This window comes from Capra hircus, chromosome 13 (assembly GCF_001704415.2).
Source record: "Capra hircus breed San Clemente chromosome 13, ASM170441v1, whole genome shotgun sequence".
NCBI classification, from domain to species: domain Eukaryota; kingdom Metazoa; phylum Chordata; class Mammalia; order Artiodactyla; family Bovidae; genus Capra; species Capra hircus.
Window position 1 is genome coordinate 64,257,440 of NC_030820.1, and position 25,103 is coordinate 64,282,542.

The window sequence follows — 25,103 nt, forward strand, 5'->3', positions numbered from 1 at the left end:
AAAATATCGGTACCCACTACACCCCTCCCCCAAATGCCACTGACTGAGCTCAGATGGTTTCTCCAGGCTTTGGGGGGCGCCCCCGAGCCCACTCCTTGGATGGAGACACGTCCAGAGTGTCTATACCTCACCGCCACCCCAGCAAAGACAGGCTCAGTTTTGTTGTGAGGGACTGGCTGAGTCCCAGATGTGGCAGCCCCAGCCTGGGGCAGCAGCGGCCCCTGCAGGAGGCAGGAAAAATGATTCCCACACAGTGCTTTTCTGGTATTAGTAGCTCTGGAAGAAGTCTGAACTCCAGCTGGCTCAAGCGGGGAAACTGTTCCCTTTACCTGGAACATCCTCCTTTTACTCCCACGACAGGAGGAACCTCTTATCCTGAGAGCTTCAGCTGAAAATTCACCTCCACCAGGAAGCCTTCCCAGATCCCTAAACAGAACCAATTACCCCTTTTTGAATATTTCACTGCAACAGACTGTGAGAGAAATAGAAGTGGCAGAAGCAGTCATCAGGTAGGCTTCCTTCTTTCTTTAATTTTTATTTTTAGCCCTGCCTTGTGGCATGTGGGATCTCTGTTCCCCCACCAGGAATCAAACCCGTGCCCCCAGCAGTGGAAGCGCAGTCTTAACCATTGGACCCCCAGAGAAGTCCCTTTATTTTATTTATTTTTTAGGCTTCTTTCTTAACCCTAGATTCTCTGAGCCTGCCTGATAGAGATCTGTTTGTACTCTGAGGTCACCAGATTGGTTTCCTAGCACACCTGGCACAGAATAGAAGCTCAGTACGCATTCCATGAATGAAGGAAGATAAAACTCATGGCTGGGGTGTCCAGGTGCCCAGCCAACGTTTTCACTGTTATATGTCCAGATCCTCACTGATCCTCAGAGCACAGCTACATAATTTGGCCTCTTGAAGCTTCATCTGGTGCTCCTAGGTCAGAAACCCCAGGAGAGCTCTACCTCCCCATCTCAAAGAATCAACGCACCGCCAGACACTCCTTTGCAGGAGCTTTAAGGAAGAGCTGAGACGGTCAAGTAAGTGGCAACCCGCTCCAGTATTCTTGCCTGGGAAATCCCATGGACAGAGGAGACTGGTGGGCTACAGTCTGTGGGGCTGCAAAGAGTCGGACACGACTGAGCATGCACACGTAAGCTCTAAGTTAAATACTGTAGGAAATGATTATTTCTTAAAATCTTATAAAATAAGAATTAAGGGTAATGATTCCATTCAGATAAAATTGAGTGATAAAAATTTTTGAAAAAAGGAAAAGCTGAGCGCTTCCCAGGTGGTTCAAATGGTAAAGAATCTGCCTGCCATGCAGGAGACCGGGGTCAGTTCCTGGGTCAGGAAGATCGCTTGGAGAAGGAAATGGCAACCCACTCCAGTATTCTTAACTGAAGAATTCCATGCACAGAGCTTGGCAGGCTACAGTCCAGGAGATTGGAAAGAGCTGGACACAACTAAGGAACTAACACTTTCACCTGAAGAAGAGCTGAATCCCTTCCTGTCCCTCCAGTCGCCCAACACTTGGCTTCCCTTTTGACTTGTCCCACTTAAGCCATCATCTCTGGCATTCCTTTCTGCTTTCCACCCCCACATCCTTGCAGTCCTTCACAACCTGTCCTTAGAGAATTCCCTTAGAACTGGCTTCCAGACTGCTCTCCCACCTCCCTCCCCAAAAACTGCCCATCAAAAAGTGCCAACTTGTTTGCCCTCTCCATGAAGCCTTCCCTCTTCCACCAGAAAATACACACTTCTGAATTGCCATCACACATTTTGTGCACCCTTTCCACTTTGGCACACAAAATTATCCAGCTCTGCCTCTAAACCACTCCCATCTCAGACACAGGTCATTTCTTCTACTCTGTGTCCTTTTTTCATATTTTAAAAATCATAGCCTAATTCCTTAGGGCAGTAATAATTTATTTACATACATGCCTACCCCATTAGATTATGACTAGATGACACCATATTTATCTTTCAATTATTCCCGGGCCTGGGTATAGGGCCCAGCACATGGCAGATTCTCAATGTGTCATGTGGATGAATGGATTTCTAACCAGCCCTTATATACCAAAGTCACAATTTTCTACTTTCAGGTATAGTTACTTTTAGACATATTGTGCTTTCCCTGCCAGACTCTTGAGTTCCCTAAAGGGAAGGATTCTGTCTCACCACTTATTAAGTACTTTGTAAGCTTGAGGGAGTGAATAAATGAAGGGATGAATAAAACAAACCATCAGGGCATCCCTGGGACTTCCCTGGCAGTCCAGTGGTTAAAATTCCATATTTCCCATGTAAGGGGTGCAGGTTTGATCCCTGGTCAGGGAATCCCACATACCATGCAGTGCAGCAAAAAAAAGAAAAAAAAAAAAAAGATGTCTCTAAATATGGCTTGATAAGGACTCAGGGCTCTGGAGATAAACACCAGAGGCCTGATTTTGAATTCTGCTTCTGGTTTATGGTTTAGCGCATTATGTGATCTCTGGAAGCCCCTAAACCTCTCTAAAACTCTGATCAGGGATCATGACAGTGCCTACCTCACAGGGTGTTTGTGGGGATTCAATTACATAAATTAAAAAAAGTGATTAGCCTGGTACCTAGAAAATCATAATAGCTGCTATTTGTTGAGCATGTGCTAGAGTAAACTAGACTCTGGCCTTTGTATCCTACTGTATTTTTATCTTATTTATCTTCACAATAACCTGTGATGAAGGCACTCTCAGTACCCTGACTTTGCAGATGAGGAAATTGAAGTTTTGAAACATTAAATTGCCTTTAACATCTAATTGCCAACATCCGCTGGATCATCGAAAATGCAAGAGCGTTCCAGAGAAACATCTATTTCTGCTTTGTTGACTATGCCAAAGCCTTTGACTGTGTGGATCACAATAAACTGTGGAAAATTCTGAAAGAGATGGGAATACCAGACCACCTGACCTGCCTCTTGAGAAACCTGTATGCAGGTCAGGAAGCTCTGGACATGGAACAACAGACTGGTTCCAAATAGGAAAAGGAGTACGTCAAGGCTGTATATTGTCACCCTACTTCTTTAACTTCTATGCAGAGTACATGATGAGAAACGCTGGGCTGGAAGAAGCACAAGCTGGAATCAAGATTGCCGGGAGAAATATCAACAACCTCAGATATGCAGATAACACCACCCTTATGGCAGAAAGTGAAGAAGAATTAAAGAGCCTCTTGATGAAAGTGAAAGACGAGAGTGAAAAAGTTGGCTTAAAGCTCAACATTCAGAAAATGAAGATCAAGGCATCTGGTCCCATCACTTCATGGGAAATAGATGGAGAAACAGTGGAAACAGTGTCAGACTTTATTTTTCTGGGCTCCAAAACCACTGCAGATGGTGACTGCAGCCATGAAATTAAAAGACGTTTACTCCTTGGAAGAAAAGTTATGACCAACCTAGATAGCATATTGAAAAGCAGAGACATTACTTTGCCAACAAAGGTCCGTCTAGTCAAGGCTACGATTTTTCCAGTGGTCATGTATGGATGTGAGAGTTGGACTATAAGGAAAGCTGAGCACTGAAGAATTGATGCCTTTGAACTGTGGTGTTGGAGAAGACTCTTGAGAGTCCCTTGGACTGCAAGGAGATCCAACCAGTCCATCCTAAAGGAGATCAGCCCTGGGTGTTCACTGGAAGGACTGATGCTGAAGATGAATTCCAATTCTTTGGCCACCTCATGCGAAGAGTTGACTCATTGGAAAAGACCCTGATGCTGGGAAGATTGAAGGCAGGAGGAGAAGGGGACGACAGAGGATGAGAAGGTTGGATGGCGTCACCAACTTGATGGACATGAGTTTGGGTGAACTCCAGGAGTTGGTGATGGACAGGGAGGCCTGGTGTGCTGCGGTTCATGGGGTCGCAAAGAGTCGGACATGATTGAGCGACTGAACTGAACTGAACTGAACTGAACGTCTAATTCCTATTCCAATACTCTTTATACCAAAGAATCTTTTTAAAAAATATTCATTTATTTGACGGCACCAGTCTTAGCTTTGCTGCTCCCTGGCATGTGGGATCTTAGTTCCCCAACCAGGCGTGGAACCCATGTTCCCTGCATTACAAGGCAGACTGTTAACCACTGAACCACTAGGGAAGTCCCATACCAAAGACTCTTAACCTGGATTCTAGAAACATAAGAAATGAAAGAGTGGTTGGGGCAACTGTGGTCTTCTTGGCTTTTAGTCAAGTGGGGACATTGGAGGAGTTGGAGCAGGCCTATTATTTGAGGAGCAGAGAACTCCAGAAATGAGGTGGGAGTAGGGAAAGGGGATTCTGAGCTTGCTTATAAGGCCCTCTCCAGGGAGGAGCCCAGGGGACCCATCTGGATCTCACTATAAAGGTGACTAATCACTTCAGTCCCCTCTGGTAATTACAACCAGATGCTGCTGCTGGCAGCGCTTCAGTCCCAACATGTTTAATTACAGGGATGCAGAGTCCCTTGGTCCTCCATTGTCCCCCTACCTCCCCCTCGCCTGTCAGTGATATTAATGTCTGACTCGAGGTAGAGGCTAGGAATGTTGGGAAGCCACTGGCATGGAAATGACCTTCTACTGTCTAGAGCCTTTAACTTTTATACCTGTTTCCCCATCCATCTCATGGGCACTCCACAGGACATCCTCTTAAATTTGGCAGGCCAGCGCATTATTTATACCCATTTCACAGATGAACCAATAGTGAACTGAATCATCAGCATTATCATCACCATCTTTTCCTTTCTTCATGCACTTAACAATTTGCAAAGTCGCTTTGTATTCTTTAAGCAATCTCTCTCTCTCTCTGTCTCTTTTGAGGGGAGGGGAGTATAGTTGCTTTACAACGTTCTATTATTTTCTGCTATACAGCAAAGTGAATCAGCTACGTGTATACATATATCCCCTCTTCCTGGATTTCCTTCCCACTTAGGTCACCTCAGAGCCTTGAGTCGAGATCCCAGTGCTATATAGTCAGTTCTCATTAGTTATCTATTTTATACTAAAGTATCTGAATCTCTTATTTCTTGGAGTCAGTCAGTTCAGCACAGCTCAGTGGCTAAAATCTTGGGTTACTGGATCAGATAACTCAGTTTACATCCTGGCTCTGCCATGAACCAATTGGATGACCTTGGGTTTTCATTCATTTATGTACTCCTGGGCCTGAGCACTGGATATCTAACAAAGGACAAGACTACCAAGTCTGTGCTCACATTCTGGTGGAAGAGACAGAAAAACAAGCAAACAAATGTATAGCTGCAGAAACTCTAGTGCTGTAGAGAAAAATTAGGCAGAGTCAAAGAGATGTCTATTTTATTGTATTATTATTATTATTTTTGACTGCACTGGGTCTTTGTTGCTGTGCATGGGCTTTCTCTAGCTTCTAATTGTGGTGAATGAGGGCTGCTCTCTAGTTTTGGTGCATGGGCTTCTCACTGAGGTGGCTTCTTTTGTTGCAGAGCACGGGCTTCAGGCACGTGGGCTTAGCTGTGGTGCCCAGGCTTAGTTGCTCCGCAGTACATGGGATCCTCCTGGACCAGGGATTGAACCCATGTCCCCTGCATTGGCAGGTGGATTCTTAACCACTGGACCACCAGGGAAGTCCGAGAGGTCTATTTTAGAGGGGAATGTCTCTTTGAGGGGGTGATATGTGAGCAGAGATCCAGATTTAGTGAGGGAATGAGCAGTACAAAGGGAGATCTTCTGGGAGAAGGTCGTTTCCAGTGGAAAGAACAGCAGATGCAAAGGCCCTGAGGCACGAATATGCTTGGCATATCAGAGGAACCAGGAGAAGCCAGTGCTGCTGAAACAGAGTGCAGAGGTACTGATAGGAGATGAGGTCAGATCATGCCAGGGCCCCAATAAGTATGGCCTCACGAGCCAGAGAAGAGAGACTGGATTTTATTTTTAGTGCAGTGGGGATTTGGGTGCACAGTGTTCAGTAAGAAATTCGTCTAACATAACAATTAAGAGCTGGACTACCTACAATCAAATCCTGGCTCCCTAATTTACCAGCTGTGTAATCTCAAGCCAGTTATTTAATCTTTCTGTGCCTCAGTTTCCTCATATATAAATGAGGCTAATGATAATATACTTGCCTCAGAGTTATTACAGATTTTTGTTGTAAGTTCTTAGAACAGTGTCTCGTGCATAGTAAGCACTACATAAATGTTACCTATAATTACTGTCTTTTTTAAAAAAAAATCACTTCTTTAAATCTGTTTCTTTGCCTGTAAAAATTAGTATAAAAATATCTTCTTCAGCCTCTCTTGCCTTTCTGAGATGGCACACACTTTGCAGAGTGTATTTCTCTCTAAATAAATCCACTTCTTACTTTGAAAAAAAAGAAAGTAAAGAAAATCTGCTCCACAGACAGCTTATAAGAACGAAATGTATTTATACATGTAGAGCACCTTTCTTTCAGCCACCTGCATATAGTAGGTGCACCGTAAATCATGGTTTAAAAAAAAAAGAGGTGTTAGTATTTTCCTTCTTTACAAAAAAGAAAACTGAGTCTCAGAGGAGTTAAGTAATTGACACAAGGTCACAACAGCCCAAAATGATCAACTCAAACACATGACTCTGAATCCAGTGCTCTTCCCCACAGCAAACAAGGATTGATTTTTCCTGGCATCACTCTACATGAAAAGTATTGACTGGGAGAAGGGCCCTGGGCCCCGGGCCCTCCATCTGTGCTTCTTATAATCTGTGGGACCTGGGTCATCCCCATCCAGGGAGCCCAGAGAGCCCCCGCAGGTGCAGAGCCACTTAATCCTCCCTGCAATCGTCATTCTGGTTTGAGTTGTTTCAACTTCCCTGGAGCTGCCACTCCTGTGGGCTCTTCTCCACTGAGTTCTCAATGGCTCCCCCCGCTGAGCTCCTCAGGAACTGCACCTTGTCAGAGTACTGTGGGCCCTTCAGCCAGATCAGTTCATCCCACTCCCTGCAGATACTATAATCTGGAAACAGGTCAGTTCATCCCACTCCCTGCAGGGTAGTTAATCTGGATGTATGTGTATTTTACCTGTTATGGGTGTGGTCCCCAAAATAACCATACACTTTCAATTTTATTCTTTATTTAAAATATTTTATTTTAAAACATTTATTTTTATTTTTACTTTATTTTACTTTACAATACTGTATTGGTTTTGCCATACATTGACATGAGACCGCCACGAGTGTACATGAGTTCCCAAACATGAACCCCTCTCCCACCTCCCACCCCATATTATCTCTCTGGATCATCCCCGTGCACCAGCCCCAAGCATCCTGTATCCTGCATCGAACATAGACTGGCGATTCGTTTCTTACATGATAGTATACATGTTTCAATGCCATTCTCCCAAATCATCCCACCCTCTCCCTCTCCCTCAGAGTCCAAAAGTCCGCTCTGCACATCTATGTCTCTTTTGCTGTCTCGAATACAGGGTCATCATTGCCATCTTTCTAAATTCCATATATATGTGTTAGTATACTGTATTGGTGTTTTTCTTTCTGGCTTACTTCACTCTGTATAATAGGCTTCAGTTTCATCCATCTCATTAGAACTGATTCAAATGTATTCTTTTTAATGTCTGAGTAATACTCCGTTGTGTATATGTATCACAGCTTTCTTATCCATTCATCTGCTGATGGACATCTAGGTTGTTTCCATGTCCTGGCTATTATAAGCAGTGCTGCGATGAACATTGGGGTACATGTGTCTCTTTCAGTTCTGGTTTCCTCGGTGTGTTTCCTCGGTGTTTCCAGCAGTGGGATTGCTGGGTCATAAGGCAGTTCTATTTGCAAATTTTTAAGGAATCTCCACACTGTTCTCCATACTTTTTAATATTTAAAAATATTTTTAGAAATTTAAAAACTAAAGCATAATAGAAAGAAAGGTAACACAAACTCATGATGAAAAAAATTCAAATAGTATGAGGGAGTACACAGGAAGTCCTCCTCCCACCACAGACCCCCAGTTTTTCATTCCTTCTCAGAAACAACCACTTTTATTATTCTCTTGGATGACTTTGTTTCTTTCTTTTTAAATTAAAAAAATCTTTATTGAATTTGTTACAATATTGCTTGTTTTATGTTTGGGTTTTTTGGCCTCGAGCCACATGGGATTTTAACTCCCTGAACAGAGATCAAATCCATATCCCATGCATTGGAAGGCAAAGTCTTAACCACTGGACCACCAGGGAAGTCCCTCCTGGATGACTTTCTGTGCAATATAAGCTTTGAAAAAACTTTTTTTATTGAAGATTAACACCTGTACTGAATATATATTTAATTACACACTTGTATCATGCTCTTTGTAAAAAAATAAAATTGAGACAACATCAAAGTTTGTTAAATTAAAAGAGGCTGCTCTCCAATCTCTCTGCCTAGAGGTAACCACTATTAATATTTAGGGACCTGGAAACCCATTGCCATTCTTGAGCTCAGAAACCTCAGATTCTTGCTAGACTCTCCTCACTCCTCCTTCCCTTTGTCTACTTATATCTCCCACTTTTCACTCTAATAGGTAAGTGTAATTATCCCCATTGCCAGCAAAGGAACTTGAGACTCAGAGAGGGAAGGTGGGTTGCTCCAGACACAAGGCAGAGCCCGAAAATTCAAACCCAGGGGAGTGTGTCTGCCTCCAAGTCCAGTGTTCTTCCTGCCGTGTTCCTCTTGGTTCCTGTCCAGATTCTTAGAGTTTTAATTGCTGTATCACCTGAAGCAGCAGATAGAGTCTCAGGTTAGAATATAATTACGGGCTCATTTAAATTTTTATTTATTTACTTTTGTCTTCACTGCTGTGTGCAAGCTTTCTCTAGTTGTGGCATGTGCGCTCAGTAGATGTGGCACGTGGGCTTGGTCACCCTGTGGCTTGTGGCATCTTCTCGGACCAGGGATTGAACCCATGTGCCCTGCAAAGGACCTATGGGAGCTGTCCCTGCACATGCTTTTACTGCCCAGGCTCTGAATGTGGTGAGCAGATGGCACTCACATCAAGAAATGTCAAGCTTGGGACTTCCCTGGTGGTCCAGTGGCTAAGACTCTGCACTCATAATGCAGGAGGCCCCGGTTCGAGCCCTGGCCAGGGAAATAGATCCCACATGCTGCAACTAAAACATCCTGTATGCTGCAATGAACACTGAAGATCCCACATGCTGCAATTAAGACCTGGTGCAGCCAAATAAATAAATAAATATTAAAAAAAAAAAAGAAATGTCAAGCTTGAGTGAGTGGGTACATAGAGCTTGACTTGGTCAGTGAAAAGGGAAAGGACTGTAGTGAGACCTGCCCACTGAGACAGGGTCAGGACCAAGGGGAAGATACCCACCTGATGAAGAGGACTGTATTATCTAATTATAAATCCAAGGAGACTCTTAAGATCCAACCTAGTGGCAGAATCAGCCAGAGGTGTGCCCATAGGAAACCCCGGTATTCCCCAATAATCCATGATCTTGCATGTCACTGTTTCATGCAATTACCTGGAACACCCTTCCTATCTTTGTCTGCTCAGCAGATTTATCCTTCATAATCAAATTGCAATGTCACCACCTCTACAAAGTCAGCCACTCCATTTTTGTAGACTTTACCACCCTGTAGGTTGTGAAATATACATTACCCACCAGCCCTCACATGAGTCCGTGGACCGAGGCTTTAGGCAGAGTCTATGTGTGATTATTCTTTCAGTCTCTCCCAGAGGCTAGCATAGGATTTGACACATTGTAGGTGTTTAATCAATATTTTGTTTAATGACAAATGAATGGACTCTGATGGAAAGCAGCAAGTTGTTCACAATCTACACAAGATGCAATATTCTTTTTAAAAAATTATTTTATTTTGGTTGTGCTGGGTCTTCGTTGCTTTGCCCAGGCTTTCACTGTTGTGGAGAGCAGGGGCTCCTCTTCGTTTCGATGCTCAGTCTTCTCATTGTGGTGGCTTCTCTTGTTGCAGAGCACAGGCTCTAGGCGCATAGGCTCAGTAGATGTGGTGCACAGGTTTAGCTGCTCTGCAGCATGTGGGATCTTCCTGGACCAGGGATCGAACCTGTGTCCCCTGCATTGGCAGGTGGATTCCAACCCACTGCACCATCGGGGAAGTCCCACAGATGTTATTTTCTTTTGGTGCCCCCAGCGCTGCTTCAGGCAGTTAGGTTGCAGTGAGAAAGAGGGGAATTATTGAGAGTTTGTTAGTTTTTGTTTTATTTTTCAACTTTTCCCCTCTGCTATCCTCAGCCTTAGTCACTCAGGCTGTTGACATGGAGAGGAAAATGGAGAAAGGGGTGGGAAAAGTCTTATTTGAATTAGTGTCGTAGCTGACTTTGTGTTTTCTGGATTTGGCAGATGTTTCCACTCCATGGGGTCGCTAAGAGTCGGATATGACTGAGCGACTTCACTTTCACTTTTCACTTTCATGCATTGGAGAAGGAAATGGCAACCCACTCCAGTGTTCTTGCCTAGAGAATCCCAGGGATAGGGGGAGCCTGGTGGGCTGCCGTCTATGGGGTCGCACAGAGTTGGACATGACTGAAGTGACTTAGCATAGCTATTCCTGTCCATCAACAAAGCATCATGGGGAGCTTTTATGAGTCCTCTAGGGGTTCCCTGCTGGACCCCTCTCTTGCACTCCTCTTAGCAAAGTCATCTCTACCTGTCAGTGGTCATTTGTCTTCCTACGTCTGGAGTCCCTTTATTCCTCTAGGAGGCTCTGCTGAAGAGGACCCAGGATAGGCCTGTCGAGGCTCTCTTTTACTTAGTCCACATCTGGCATTCTGGGAGAGCAGGATAACCCCAATATAGCAGCACCCTCCTGGGTCTGCTGCCAAAGCAGTTAGCAGGCTTGTCTCTTGTTGATAGATTTCCTGAGCAGGAGATGGATCCAGTCATTATGCTCCCCAGTTGCAATGGGTTGGATGTGGTATCTCAAACCCTTCTAGAACTCCTCTCTTTCAATCACTTGTTTTGAGCATTACAGCTTCCCTAAGAAGGGTGAGGACTCACAGCCAGAAATGTTTCCACACAAATTCTCTATCCTCCATTCTCTTGACACCTTAGATAAAGGATTTAAGAACTTTGAAACAAGGATTTTTCTGGTAGTCCAGTGGCTAAGACTCTGTGCTCCCAATGCAGAGGTGCTGGGTTTGATCCCTTGTCAAGGAACTTGATCCCACATGCCACAACAAAAATCAAAGATTCAATGTGCCCCACCGAGACCCGGTGCAGCCAAATAAATAAAATTTTTAAAAAAGAACCGTAAAGTAGATTTTAGACTATTAGAAAAAAAAATATGTATATGGTTTTTTAACTTCTCACTTTGAAAGTTCACAGATATAATTTTAAAAAGAAAGAAAGTCAATCAGTCCAGACAGCCTCTTAGCATGGGGTAGGGGGAATATCTATAATTAATGAGCAAGTCTGGGGTTCAGGATCCACATTATGGCCCTGAAAAAGGGTTACATTATAAAGCATGTCCCCAGAGATGGAATTTAGGGCACAAAGGAAGAATCCAGTTCACTTGGAGGGGACCAGAGTTGTTTTTCTTTCAACTGGTTTGTTATCTCTCTGTCCAATCCAGCCTCCTTTGAGGCCTTCCCCCCCGAGTGTAGTTCATCAGACAGGTTTGAACATGGCCAGGCTCTAATTGTGGCTGGATTAAGTCTTTTCCTACAGGGCTCTTGGATCCCAAGCGATTCAGGTGTTGTAGATGAACAGTTTTTGTGGTTTTTTTTTTAATCTTACTCTGCATATTGTGGGATCCTAGTTCCTTGATCAGCAGAGAAGTCAGTGGCACCTCACTCCAGTACTCTTGCCTGGAAAATCCCATGGATGAAGGAGCCTGGTAGGCTGCTGTCCGTGGGGTTGCTAAGAGTCGGACACGACTGAGTGACTTCACTTTCAGTTTTCACTTTCATGCATTGGAGAAGGAAATGGAAACCCACTCCAGTGTTCTTGCCTGGAGAATCCCAGGGATGAGGGAGCCTGGTGGGCTGCCATCTACTGGGTGGCACAGAGTCGGACACGACTGAAGTGACTTAGCAGCAGCAGCAGCTCCTTGATCAGAGATCAAACCTAGCCCCCCTGCAGTGGAATTGTGGAATACCAACCGCTGGACTACCAAGGAATTCCCTGAACACCTGTTTTTCTGTTCCAAACGTTCCTGGCACTTCATAGGATAGTTGAAGGCTGATGTACTCTCAAAGCCTACAGAATCTCTAAGGGGCATGTAATCCACTCTCATACATCAGCAATTCCACTTTATGTTCTGGCCCAGACAAAATACCCACTTGTACTATCTTATTATGTTTTAATACAATTTCCAACTTGCTGTTAATACATTGTATTATTATCCAATGCTAGTACAGAATAGATACTCAGAATGTTTACTGGGTGAATGAATAAATTAATAAGAGAATGAACTAATGAATTTCCTTTTGCAAAGATCAAAGATTACTGTTTGGTTTTAATCCTCTGTGTGCGTGCTAAATTTGTGTCAGTCGTGTCCGACTCTTTGAGACCATGTGGACCACCCCATGGGATTTTCCAGTCAAGAATACTAGAGTGGGTTTCCATGCGCTCCTCCAGGGGATTTTCCCGACCCAGGGATCCAACCCGCATCTCTTATGTCTCCTGCATTGGCAGGCTGGTTCTTTACTGCTAGCACCACCTGGAAAGCTCTGGTTTTAATATTCTTCCACTCCATTTGTCCTTTATTGTTATGTCTGGATAGTCTGAAACCTATGTTTATTCTTCTTGGGTCTTAAAGTGTATCCTGTGGTTCGTTGATGGTTTTTTCGTCATTTACCTTTGTAACACTGAAGCTGACTTCATTCACTCCATGGATGCTTATTTAGACCTACCATGCGTCAGGCTCTTTGTTAAATGCTAGGAATAAGTCAGTCTCCTACTCTGATGAAGCTTAAACTTTCAAAGGCCTGTGTGCTAAGTTGCTTCAGTCGTGTTGGACTCTTTGCGACCCTATGAACTGTACCCCAACAGGCTCCTCTGTCCAGGTGATTCTCCAGGCAAGAATACTACTGGAGTGGGTTGCCATGCCCTCCTCCAAGGGATCTTCCCCACCCAGGGATGGAACCCTAGTCTCAAAATCTCCTGCATTGGTGGGCGGGTTCTTTACCACTAGGGCCACTTGAGAGAGAAAAATAATAGGTAAACCAAAGCAAGTAAAAAGTACTGTGAAAAGAGAACTGCGATAGAAAATGATAGGGTATTACTTTAAACAGCATGATCAAAATAAATAAATAAATAAATAAACAGCATGATCAGGGAAGATCTAGCTGAAGAATTATCGTTTGAGACCTGAAGGAGAAGTTATCAGCTAATCCAAAAGTTTGGGGTAAACTGATCTAGGAGATGGCAAAATTATGTGCAAAACCCCTGAAGTTAATGTGTGTAACATTCCAAATATTGTAGTGAACACTTGCATACAACCTGTTAGGGGAATATCTCCCCAGTGTTGATTCCCACACAACTGAATCTTTGCATCTTCTTCTCTGTCAAACGTTTAGGATCTCTTCTTCCCTCACAACACTGACTCTAGTGGTAGAATCTGAGTCTGCATTTTAAGAAGTTCCCGTCATTTTTTTTTCACTCCAACTAAAAATTTCCAAGTCCTGGTGGCTGAGATGGTAAAGAATCTGCCTGCAATGCGGGAGGCCTGGGTTCGATCCCCGGGTAGGGAAGATCTCCTGAAGAAGAGAATGGCAACCCCCCTCCAGTATTCTTGCCTGGAGAATCCCATGATCAGAGGATCCTGGTGGGCTACCACGACTCAGAGTAGGACACGACTGAATTACTAACACACACACACACACACACACACACACACACACACACAAATTTAGAACCACTGAATAGAGGAGAGACAAGTAAATGGAATTTTACATTGCTAGAAAAGTGCACTGATTATGCACAAAACTTATGGGAATAACGCTTCTAGAGTCTTCTACAAACTCAGGCTCAGGCAGAAAATCTGCATTTTTCCGAACGGATGCACGATATTCCGGCAAAAAGAAACCCTATGCAATGCCATGCGTGTTCAAATCACACTGAGCAACTACGGTGTGAATGTTATGTTGCCTGAAGCTGCTTGGCGCTTCAGGTTCTTAAGGTAAGGTTTCATAGCGACGCAGCAGCGGGTTCGCTTATACTTCACGCACTTGTTAATTACACTCGGGTTTGTGGGAGGAGCAGTGCGCAGGCGCACCTAGAACCGGCGATTTTACACATGCGCACTGTGTTCCCCGAAGCCAAAAGGGGTATGATTGAGGGCAAGTTTATTTCTGTTACCAAAACTTTCCTTGCTGGAATCCAGAAACCCTAACTGTCCCCATTTAGGGCGAGAGAATCTTAACATCATCGCTTAATAGGCTCTCCTTTTTCCTTTTGGGCCACTCTTGTAAATCGGCTGCCAGTACTCAACATGGCGGAGGCCCCGACGCGGCTCAGTCCGCCCGTAGGCACGCTTCCCGGCGGGGCGGGGCCCTCCGAAAGGGCGGGAGTTTGGGGGGCGGGGCCTACGCCCCAGCCCCTCGGTGGGCCCCCGCCCCCGGCCCGGCCTTAGCTGAGGCTTCGGCGGCTCCGACGCTGAGAAGCACCTTGGGAATCTGCAGGAAGCGAGCGTGGTGAGGTGGGGGCCTCAAGGGCAGGCGGGAGGTACCGGGTTAACGGTCCGAGGCCCACTGATCGGCCTGCGCAGGGCGCCTTAAGGAATCTCGTTTGGCCAGCGGCCTCCGATTCCCCGGGAGGAACCTGAGGGCCCACAGAGGGGCTGGGACCTGTCCTAGGCGGGTGCGTCCGCGTCCTGTTGCCGCCACCACTTTGGGCTCCAGTGCGCGCAGAAAGGGATCTTCCCGAGCCCGAAGTGGTCAGACGCGGCGCTGCGCTCTCATGCGCTTCCCGCTGGCGGATCCCAGAATTTCGCGGCTTCCTCTGCACTTGGGGCTTCGCATGTGATCTGTCCGAAAGTCCAGTCCTACCTGGCAGCTCCACTCTGGAACTCTCATTCTTCGCGACCCAACTTAAATACCACTTCCCTGGAAATCTTTCTGACCGCTTTCTGCAGTCGCAGTAAGCTCGCTGCTGGGTTCTTGGACACATCGCACCGAGTTAGCTTTTCCTGGTCCTCTTTCACAGCCGTTCACTTGTTGGGGCGTTTTGCCTTGCCTTTTTCAGCTGTATCCTAGGGTCTAGCACGTGATGATCATAATAATGGCTAATATTTACTGAATAGTCACAAAGGTGCTACTAAATGCATTACCTGTAAAGGCCCATTCAATCGTCCGAGCAATTCCATAAGGTGGGTTCTATAGCTTCACATCTTATGCATGACGAAACCAAGGTCCTGTTACATCAATTTGCCTAGAATCCCACAAAGAATGAAGTGAATGTAGCTGGGATATGAATTCTAGGCTATCCCTCCCCAGAGCATGTGATAATTCCTAGACTGTGTTTGGGTTTGGTAAATGTCTGTCAAATTGGTGTTTACATTAGGCCCATGAATTATGGAGGCCAGAGTTATGATGCACATGAGAAGACTTAGAAAGAAGAATTGAGTGAGTTCATGACCAAACCAATGCCAGAAACTGCTGCTGGACTTTCTGCCTTTCGTTGGTCCTTTTCCATCAAAGAGCTGAAGGCCTAAGACTCATTGTTTCACATCCTTTAGAAAGTGTCCCTCACAGAATTGTGATTTCATATTTCATGACTTAGGGGAAGCATGGTGTAAGGGAAGGGCATAGAGTTGGAAGCAGATTGCCTGCATGCGTGCGTGCTCAGTTGTGCCTGACTCTTTGCCACCCCATGGACTGTAGCCCGCCAGGCTCATGGAATTCTCATGGCAAGAATACTGGAGTGGGTTGCCATTTCCTCCTCCAAGGGATCTTCCTGACCCAGGGATCAAACCTGTGTCTCCTCCGTGTCCTGTCTTGGCAGGCGGATCCTTTACTGCTCCACCTGGGAAGCCTGTGGAAGAGGATTGGGGTTCAATATCTCCTCTGTCACTGACCAGTTATATTCCTTCTGTGTTTCAAGCCTAGTTTTCTTGTCCATAAAATGAAGGCACTAATTTCTTCTCAAAGGGTTTCTTTTTTTATGAAGATTGCAAACAATTGTTGTGAGGGAGTAAAGTGCTATACAAACTACATGATCTCTTTCTTTTTTGTTGTTCATTTTTTCCTTTTAGAAGGTTATAGAACTATCAGCATTTTGAAAGACCTTTGATATGAATCATGTTGCCTAGAGTTCCTATATTCATTCATTTAGTCAAAGGCTTAAAGAGTACCTGCTATATACCAGGAGCTGAGAATATAGCAGTCAATAAAACAATATTCTTGCTCTTGGGAAATTTGCATTGTGTTAGCTATATTACACAAAATACTCAGATAGGGACACGTAAAGCATGGTAAGCTAAGTAGAAAAATACCAGGGACTTTCCTGATAGTCCAGTGTTCAAGACTCCAAGTTTTCACTGAAGGGGCCACAGGTTCCTTTACCTGATCCGGGTACTAAGAGATTCCCACATGGCACATAGTATGACAGTTTAAAAGAAAGAAAAACACCTGTGTGTGTGTGTGGAGGAGTGGTGGTATTTTATATTGGGTGGCTAGGGAATACCTTCCTGAGAAGGTGACATTTGAACAGAGACCTGAAGGTGCAAGGGAGCCAATCATGAGAATAACAAGAAGACGCCCTAGATGAGTGTATGGCTTGGCGTGTTCCAAGCAGGTACAGCAAGGAGGGCTCTGTGGCTGGAGGGATGTGAGCAAAGGGGAGAGGAGTAAGAAATGGAATTAAAACAATTGGAGGCAGAGATCAAATACTTAGGATGAGGTAAGCCAATATAATGATTGTGGTTTTTACTCTTGATTAGCCACTGGAGGGTTCTGAATGGCCTAATCAGTCACTATTTCAGTTTTTATTTGTTTATTTATTTTGTTTCACTTTTTTGGCCATGCCATATGGCATGTGGCCTCCAGCCTTTAGATAGTGGGGAGATGAGGAGGAACCAGCAGAAGAGACTAAAGGAAAAGCCTTAGAGGTGGGAGGAGGACAGAGAGAGAGCCTCCACATATTCGATTTATATAAGGAGCCATATGCTAATTTTTTTTTTTTTCTGGGATAAGAAACAAATTGTCTGTGCAGACAAATATATATCGTTTATTTGCTCAGGGAATAAAATGTCCATGCCTCAAGTGTTTTTACTTTTTTGCTCTAAGTGACAAATCCTGTTTAATAATACCAGTCCTCAACTTAGTCCTCCTAACATTTACATCTGTATTCCAAGTTTAGGTGGCACTGCCTCTATTTCAAGTTTATTTAAATCACTTTTTGAAAGAATCTAGATGAGAGAAGACAAAATATAATTTATGTTACTCTTCACCCTAGGTTCAGAGGTCACTGCCCTTCCCCGTCTGGTTCCTAGCAAAAGTTGGAAGTTAGCCATATTTATTTCTGTATCACTGTGGCCAGTTATCTGATACTAAGCTGGAATTCATGAGTGTTTATAGGATAACTTAATTTATGAAAGAAGGGAATCTTTCCTTTACCTACAGTAATGATAACATCATTTACAGTTTACAAAGCACACTGACATCCATTGTCTCATTGAATGCAATTTAGCCAACTACTGACCTTTTCCTTTCCTGAGGGACATTGAAACCTACCTTTTTTTTGGAGCTATGCTAGTTTACTTATTCACTAGCTGATCTGGCAGTGTGTTAATGAAACGTGCTGAACTGTGTCTTGAGGAAGCTCTGAACTAAATCTCAATTTCAGAAAAATTCCCGATGTAGTTTTTCTTTGTTCCCTCCATCTTTTTACTCTTGTTTTAGTGGGGGAAAAAAATTGGTGGTGGTGGAGTTAATCATAAAATTGTTCAAATCATTTTTAAAATAAACTTTATTTTGGGGAAACAGTTTTATTTATTTATTTTTGTGTGTGTGTGTATTCCAATAAGTCTTTATTTGTAAAAGCAGACAGTGAGCTGAATTTAACCAACTCCCAATATAATACATTATCCATGACCCACAAGAAGCCTGGGCAGTACTTGAGTCTTCTTTTTTTTTTTTTTGACTTGACAATATTGTATTGGCTTTGCCATACATCAGCATGAATCCGCCATGGGTGTACACCTGTTCCTCATCCTGAACCCCCCTCGCATCTCCCTCCCCATCCCATCCCTTTGGGTCATCCCAGTGCACCAGCCCCTAGCATCCTGTATCATGCATCGAACCTAGACTGGCGATTCGTTTCACATGTGATAATATACATGTTTCAATGGCATTCTCCCTAATCACACCACCCTCGCCCTCTCCCACAGAGTCCGAAAGACTGTTCTATACGTCTGTGTCTCTTTTGCTATCTCGCATACAAGGTTATTGTTAACTGTCTTTCTAAATTCCATATATATGTGTTAGTATACTGTATTGGTGTTTTTCTTTCTGGCTTACTTCACTCTGTATAATAGGCTCCAGTTTCATCCACCTCATTAGAACTGATTCAAATGTGTTCTTTTTAATGGCTGAGTAATACTCCATTGTGTGTATGTATCACAGCTTTCTTATCCATTCATCTGCTGATGGACATCTAGGTTGCTTCCATGTCCTGGCTATTATAAACAGTGCTTCGATGAACATTGGGGTACACGTGTCTCTTTCAATTCCGGTTTCCTCGGTGTGTATGCCCAGCAGTGGGATTGCTGGGTCATATGGCAGTTCTATTTCCAGTTTTTTAAGGAATCTCCACACTGTTCTCCATAGTGGCTATACTAGTTTGCATTCCCACCAACAGTGTAAGAGGGTTCCCTTTTCTCCACACCCTCTCCAGCATTTATTGCTTGTAGACTTTTGGATCGCAGCCATTCTGACTGGCGTGAAATGGTACCTCATTGTGATTTGATTTGCATTTCTCTGATAATGAGTGATGTTGAGCATCTTTTCATGTGTTTGTTAGCCATCGGTATGTCTTCTTTGGAGAAATGTCTGTTTAGGTCTTTGGCCCATTTTTTGGTTGGGCTGTTTATTTTTCTGGAATTGAGCTGCAGGAGTTGCTTGTATATTTTTGAGATTAATTCTTTGTCAGTTGCTTCATTTGCTATTATTTTCTCCCATTCTGAAGGCTGTCTTTTCACCTTGCTTATAGTTTCCTTTGTTGTGCAGATGCTTTTGATTTTAATTAGGTCCCTTTTGTTTATTTTTGCTTTTATTTCCAATATTCTGGGAGGTGAGTCATAGAGGATCCTGCTGTGATTTATGTCAGAGAGTGTTTTGCCTATATTCTCCTCTAGGAGTTTTATAGTTTCTGGCCTTATGTTTAGATCTTTAATCCATTTTGAGTTTGTTTTTGTGTATGGTGTTAGAAAGTGTTCTAGTTAAATTCTTTTACAAGTGGTTGAGGGAAACAATTTTAGAAAATTGCATAGTACAGCAAGTTCCTATATACCTTGCACCCAATTTCCTTTATTAGTAACATCTTACATTGGTATGGTATATTTGCTACAATGTCAAGTCATTTTTTGAGGTAGGTGGGGCATATAAAGTATGATCAAAAATGAAATCACTTCATCTCCATAAGCCTTAGTTTCCTTATCTGTAAAAGGAGAGGATGGGACTAAATTTTTAAATAGCTGTAAAATTTTAAATTATCTGCTAAAGTAAAATAATCATATAATTCTAATATAATTCCATTTCTTTATTGAAGTATTACTGTCATTTTCTAAAATAGTGTATATACTTTAACAATAGCCTTATTCTAAAAGAAGATTTAATAGAATTCCAGAAACAATGGGAGGGCTGCTTATAGATTAGGCTTATATAATATACATAAATATATGATTATAAATATATACAACATAAAATATCACTAGGTTGAATTACATGAAATTATCTTTTATAGGTTAGAAGAGGGCAAATATTGGCAATTTCATATGGATAAGCCTAATGCTTTGAGGGAAGGGATTCAAAGGAGGAGGGTACGGGAGTCTTGAGGGCCTCTGAGACTCTGCAGAAGCCTGGCCAAGCCCCCACAGTGTTAGGAGAGAAAAGGTTCTTCCAGTCCCTTGAAGCAACTCAGAGCTACTCTTGTTGTTGGTAGTGTTGGCAGTAAGAGCTGTTCCCAACAGCTTTGTGCCTCCAACCAGAAGAGACAGGTTGAGTCAGCTTTTCACAGCCATGGTGGGTTGGCAGAAGGGAAGAGCAGAAAGGGAGGACTCAGCTTCCCTGGTGGCTCAGATAGTAAAGAATCTGCCCGCAGTGCAGGAGACCTGGGTTCTATCCCTGGGTTGGGAGGATCCCCTGGAGGAAGGCTTGGCAACCCACTGCAGTATTCTTGCCTGGAGAATCCCCCTGGAGAATCCCCATGTAGCCTGGCGGGCCACAGTCCAGGAGGTTGCTAAGAGTCAGACACGACTGAGAGACTAAGCACAGCACAGCGACCGAGTTGGTCAGCCAGGAAGAGGCAGCCTGGGGTGCTGGTGCCCCTAAGCTGTTATTGGTACCACTCTGCTCTTCCTACGTTATGCTGTTTCCTTGCTGTCTAGTAGAATCTCTACAAACTCAGCTGTCTGCAGTAGCTCAGGAGGTGATGTACATTAGGAAGCTGAGTATTCCTAACTCTGCTGTAAGAAAAACAATAGCACAAGTAGAATGGCATGACAACTGAAATCTGCTATCAGTATATGAGAGAGAGGCAGAGCCAGGCAGGGGCCCAGGACTGAGGAGAACTGAAGAGCATGCCTCCTCTAAAGGGGACAGATGCTGTCTCACTGCAGCTGGCTGTGGCCTTGTAGGAATGGGAGTCAAGGTTCACTGGATACTCTGATTTTCCAAAGGAACCAGAAATATGAACTTTGGGGTGTATTTTCCCACTGGTAAGTGTTGGCATCTAATTTGAATTCTTAAAAATCATTGTACAGGCCACACAGAGATTGGAAAGAACCAACAGTCCACTTTGTAACCTCTAGCTAAGGGTTTAGATCTTCCGGGAGTGAAGCCCACATGCATTTCTTCATTGTGCATTGTTGACAACCTATGTTCGTGCTAAGTCGCTTCAGTAGTACCTGCCTCGGTGTGGCCCTGTCGACTAGCCCGCCAGGCTCCTCTGTCCATGGGGTTCTCCAGGCAACAGTACCAAATTCGGTTGCCATGCCCTCCTCCAGAGGCTCTTCCCTGGCCCAGGGATTGAACCCACGCCTCTCTTGTCTCCTGCACTGGCAGGCAGTATTTTTTTAACCACTGGCGCTACATGGGGAGCCCTGGTGGCTGAGGACCAAAATGAACTGGTCAGCTCTTGGCTTATCAGGAACTCACAAATTAGTGGAAAAGACAGATAATAAGATATGACATCGATATTCTCTCTGTGTATTAAATATAAACTTTAAAACGTATAAAAGTGATTAACTCTTCCTGAATAAATCTGGAAGGACCTGGTAGAAGGTCACGTTGGTAGGAAATCAGCAGCTTGGTGCATTAAAGGGGCGTGGGGCCCTGAAACTCCCACTGTATGTGCGAGTTGCATCTGAATTTGCTGCATATGCCATTGTTTTCAGATTAGGAGACTGATGCTGCCAAAAAGGCAGCTCTGATAGGCCTTTTTCTGGATAGGTAGTTGGAAATACAGATATTCCTCAGCCCTGCTGATGGGTATCTCAGGGCTGATAAAATGAGAGAACTCTATAACCTCCCCTCCAGCCCTAGGTGTTTTAGAGGACTAAGAAACTCAGAGGTCATGGAGCGGGGTGCCTCATTTTTTTTTTCTTTTTGCCCTCATTTTTTGATGAGGAACCTTAAAGGGAACTAGCCTGCTCCAGGTCACAGAGCTCTTTAGAGACAGAACTTGGATCAGCACCCTGAACTCTTCTTGACCGTCTTGCCTTCCCCTCTCCTGGCTCTCTCTGAAGTCACTGGTTAGGCTGGCCTCCCCTGCTGACCCCCATTGCCTGGTTCTGGCCCAGCTCCTGGTGAGTGAGGTGAGTTTGCTCCTCCTCCATCCTCCTGAGGCTGGTTCCTTCTTCCCTCTCTATTTTGGATCTCCTGCCCGAAATGCCTGCTATTCTGTGTCAGAGAGTCAGAATTCTTGTTCAAATCCCTAGTCAACCAAACATCAAGTGTACGAAATAGGACAAATTGTTTAATCTTTCTAGTTTCTTAACTAAGGCTTAACCTTTATAAGCCTCAGTGTCCTCATCCACGTATGAAGAGTTAAAGTAGTACCAATGTTTAAGTGTCATAGGAATGTTTTGAGATTCTTGTGATGCCAAAATGACATAGTGTGTGTAAGGCACTTAACAAAGTGACTGACCCATAGAAGCACTTAACAAGTATTAGCAATGACTGGGAAGATCTCCTGGAAGAGGGCCTGGCAACCCACTACAGTATTCTTACCTAGAGAATCCCATGGATAGAGGAGTCTGGCGGGCTACAGTCCATGGGGTCTCAAGGAGTCAGACATGATTGAAGTGACTTAGCAGGTATAAAACAATGATGATGATATTCACACCTTCACAGTCCCACCTAGGTTGGGTCACATGCCCATCTGTTGTCTTCCCATACTACCCTGTGATCTATTATTACTGCACAGACCACACTGTATTGTAATTATACCCATACCCAGGCCAGCCTAAAAGCACCTTTCGTGATTCATTCAGCAAATGTTTATTAGGCGCTGCGCCAGGCACGAAGGATGCACTGATAAACTAGGAGCTCTTGGTTGGGTGCAGACTTTCGGAAGGCATGCCAGGAAACACGGGTCCCTGTGTCGTGGTCCAGTAGCTTTGGGGAATGGCCACTCATCATGGCCCCCCCTGTAGAGATTAGGTCCATCTTATTATTTTAAAAGCTCTGAGGAGTGCTGTAGTGAAAGAACCTATTTACTTCATCCAATCCAAGTCTGCCAGACTTAACGAGTATTTGCTGAATACATGTGAGTCATCTAGACAGTTCTCTCAACTCCAGTGTATGCTTTGGTCCCCAGCTCAAGAGGAGGTCCAAGTGACCCAACGATGCTCAGAGACTTCTCTGGGAATAAACAGCCTCTGGCTGCTTAGGGGCCGTTGGGCTTGCTGTCGGGGGCCCCCATGGAGACAGGGGGCCCTGGGTTGAACAATATGAAGCCCCGGTCCCTGCAGCTGGTGCTGGAGGAGCAAGTGCTGGCGCTGCAGCAGCAGATGGCCGAGAACCAGGCAGCCTCATGGAGGAAGCTGAAGAGCTCCCAGGAGGCCCAGCAGAGGCAAGCAGCTCTCGTGAGGAAGCTGCAGGCCAAGGTAAGGCGGCCGCTCTCTTAGGAAGGGGAAGAGGAGGACCCCTGGAGTTGGGGGCTGAGGTGGACGAGGTTGGCCGGAGCCCAGAGCCACACGGTGGCAACACCTAAACAGCTCTTGTGTGATGCTCCAACTCCTCCACCAGCTGCTGACTGTGTCCTTTCAAAGACACCCTTCACGGGGCTTCCGTCAGCCATCTAGCTTTGCTCTCCTAGAATCGGACCTGACCTTAGGTTTGCCAGTTCCCGAGCCCACAAACTTGTTGCTTCTCCAATAACAAAAGCTGCAGAGAATGTATTATTAAATGACCAAACAGAAGCTGTAAGATGTTATGGCCTTACCTCACTCCTGTCACCCAGCCCCTTATTCACTGAGGGGTTTGCCCACGACCCCGAGGGGACCTCTGCTTTGGGCCATGGGTACCAGCTGGCCCATTGCCCGGTCCTGCTCCATTTGCCTCAGGTGTTACAGTACCGGAGCTGGTGCCAGGAGCTGGAGAAGCGGCTGGAAGCCACTGGGGTGAGTGAGGCTGTTCTGTGCTCACGGGCCCTCGGGGAGTATGGTTAGACCCTGTTTGCTGACTGAGGGAGGCTGGGGAGAGGTAAGGCGGTGTTTGGTAGAAGTGGCTCTTTCAGCAGCTCCTGAGAGCTTTCTTTTTGCCTTTTCTAATATTTGGGAAATTTTTTAAATATTTAATATTTTAATAATAAAATATTTTTTAGTATTTATTTGGCTGCACTGGGTTTTAATTGTGGCACATAGGATCTTTTTCTTTTGTTTTTTTAGTTGCAGAGTGGGGAATCTTTAGTTACAGCATGCAGGATCTTTCAGTTGTGGCATGCGAACTCTTAATTGAGGCATGTGGGATCTAGTTCCCCGAACAGGGATTGAACCCAGGCCCCCTGCATTGGGAGCGTGGAGGCTTAGCCACTGGACCGCCAGGGAAGTCCCCTGAGAGCTTTATCGGATACCTTCATGGGACCTGGCTATTCCTGCCCCAACAGACTCCAGCCCAGGGCTCGCTAAGAGCAAAACACAGCTTTAAGAAATTTAAGGTTATCAGATTGGAAGTTAAATAAAGTGAAAGTCACTCAGTCGTCTCCGACTCTTTGTGACCCCATGGACTGTAGCCCACCAGGCTTCTCTGTTCTTGGAATTCTCCAGGCAAGACTACTGGGGCAGGTAGCCATTCCCAGGGCATCTTCCTGACCCAGGGATTGAACCCAGGTTTCCTGCACTGCAGGCGGATTCCTTACCGTCTGAACCAGATTGGAAGGAGGGTGGAATCCGAGAGAAGAGATGCATTTTTCCTCCAGAAGGTGTCAGTGTTTATCTGTTGTGGAGAGATGTGTGCCTCACAGACTTGGAGGGGGGGCGGGAAAGATGTGTTTGTGGCAGATAGATTTATTTGTGCTGTGGGCAGGATAGAATTGCCTTTCAAAAACCCATCTGCCTTTGTTCTAGCTCCCCTCAGCACCATCTTAACGTTACCCTCAGAAGAGTTCCTTCAGAGGAGAGAAAGGACTTAGTATGTATCGATCTGTAGGCATTGTGTAGGCACCCTTAGGCATTGTCGTAGAATTATGTCATTTTACCTGCAAAGCAGTTTTCTCAGGGGAATGATATCACCTTCACTTTGGAGCTGAAAACCTGTGGATCAGAGAAGTTATAACTTCCCAAAGTCTGAAGATTAGTGTAATAGAAGCCAAGGCCATTAGTGAAAGATGTATTTTGTTTATTTTTTTTTAAAGATTAGAAAAAATTTTTTAAAATCTTTATTGATGTTGTTACAATATTGCTTCCATTCTTAGTTTTTTGGCTGTGAGGTATATGGGATCTTAGCTCCCCAGCCAGAGATCGAA

At 44.6% G+C, this 25,103-nt stretch overlaps 1 protein-coding gene and 1 non-coding gene across 7 annotated transcripts in view; both read left to right on the forward strand.

Moving 5' to 3' along the window:
• Positions 8,997-9,069, forward strand: TRNAM-CAU. The gene has a single exon. It is a non-coding gene; the product is annotated as a tRNA-Met (tRNA).
• Positions 14,520-25,103, forward strand: part of CEP250 (centrosomal protein 250) — a 48,518-nt gene continuing 37,934 nt past the window's right edge. Inside the window, exons 1-3 of one of the 6 annotated variants that reach the window (XM_018057763.1) lie at positions 14,520-14,611; positions 22,956-23,244; positions 23,704-23,760. In XM_018057763.1, the coding sequence (XP_017913252.1) occupies positions 23,059-23,244; positions 23,704-23,760 (243 nt within the window). In that variant the 5' untranslated portion in view covers positions 14,520-14,611; positions 22,956-23,058. Of the gene's footprint in view, positions 15,286-22,955; positions 23,245-23,703; positions 23,761-25,103 lie in introns of those variants that run through there. The other 5 variants (XM_018057762.1, XM_018057761.1, XM_018057764.1 and 2 more) reach the window with 5 other exon arrangements.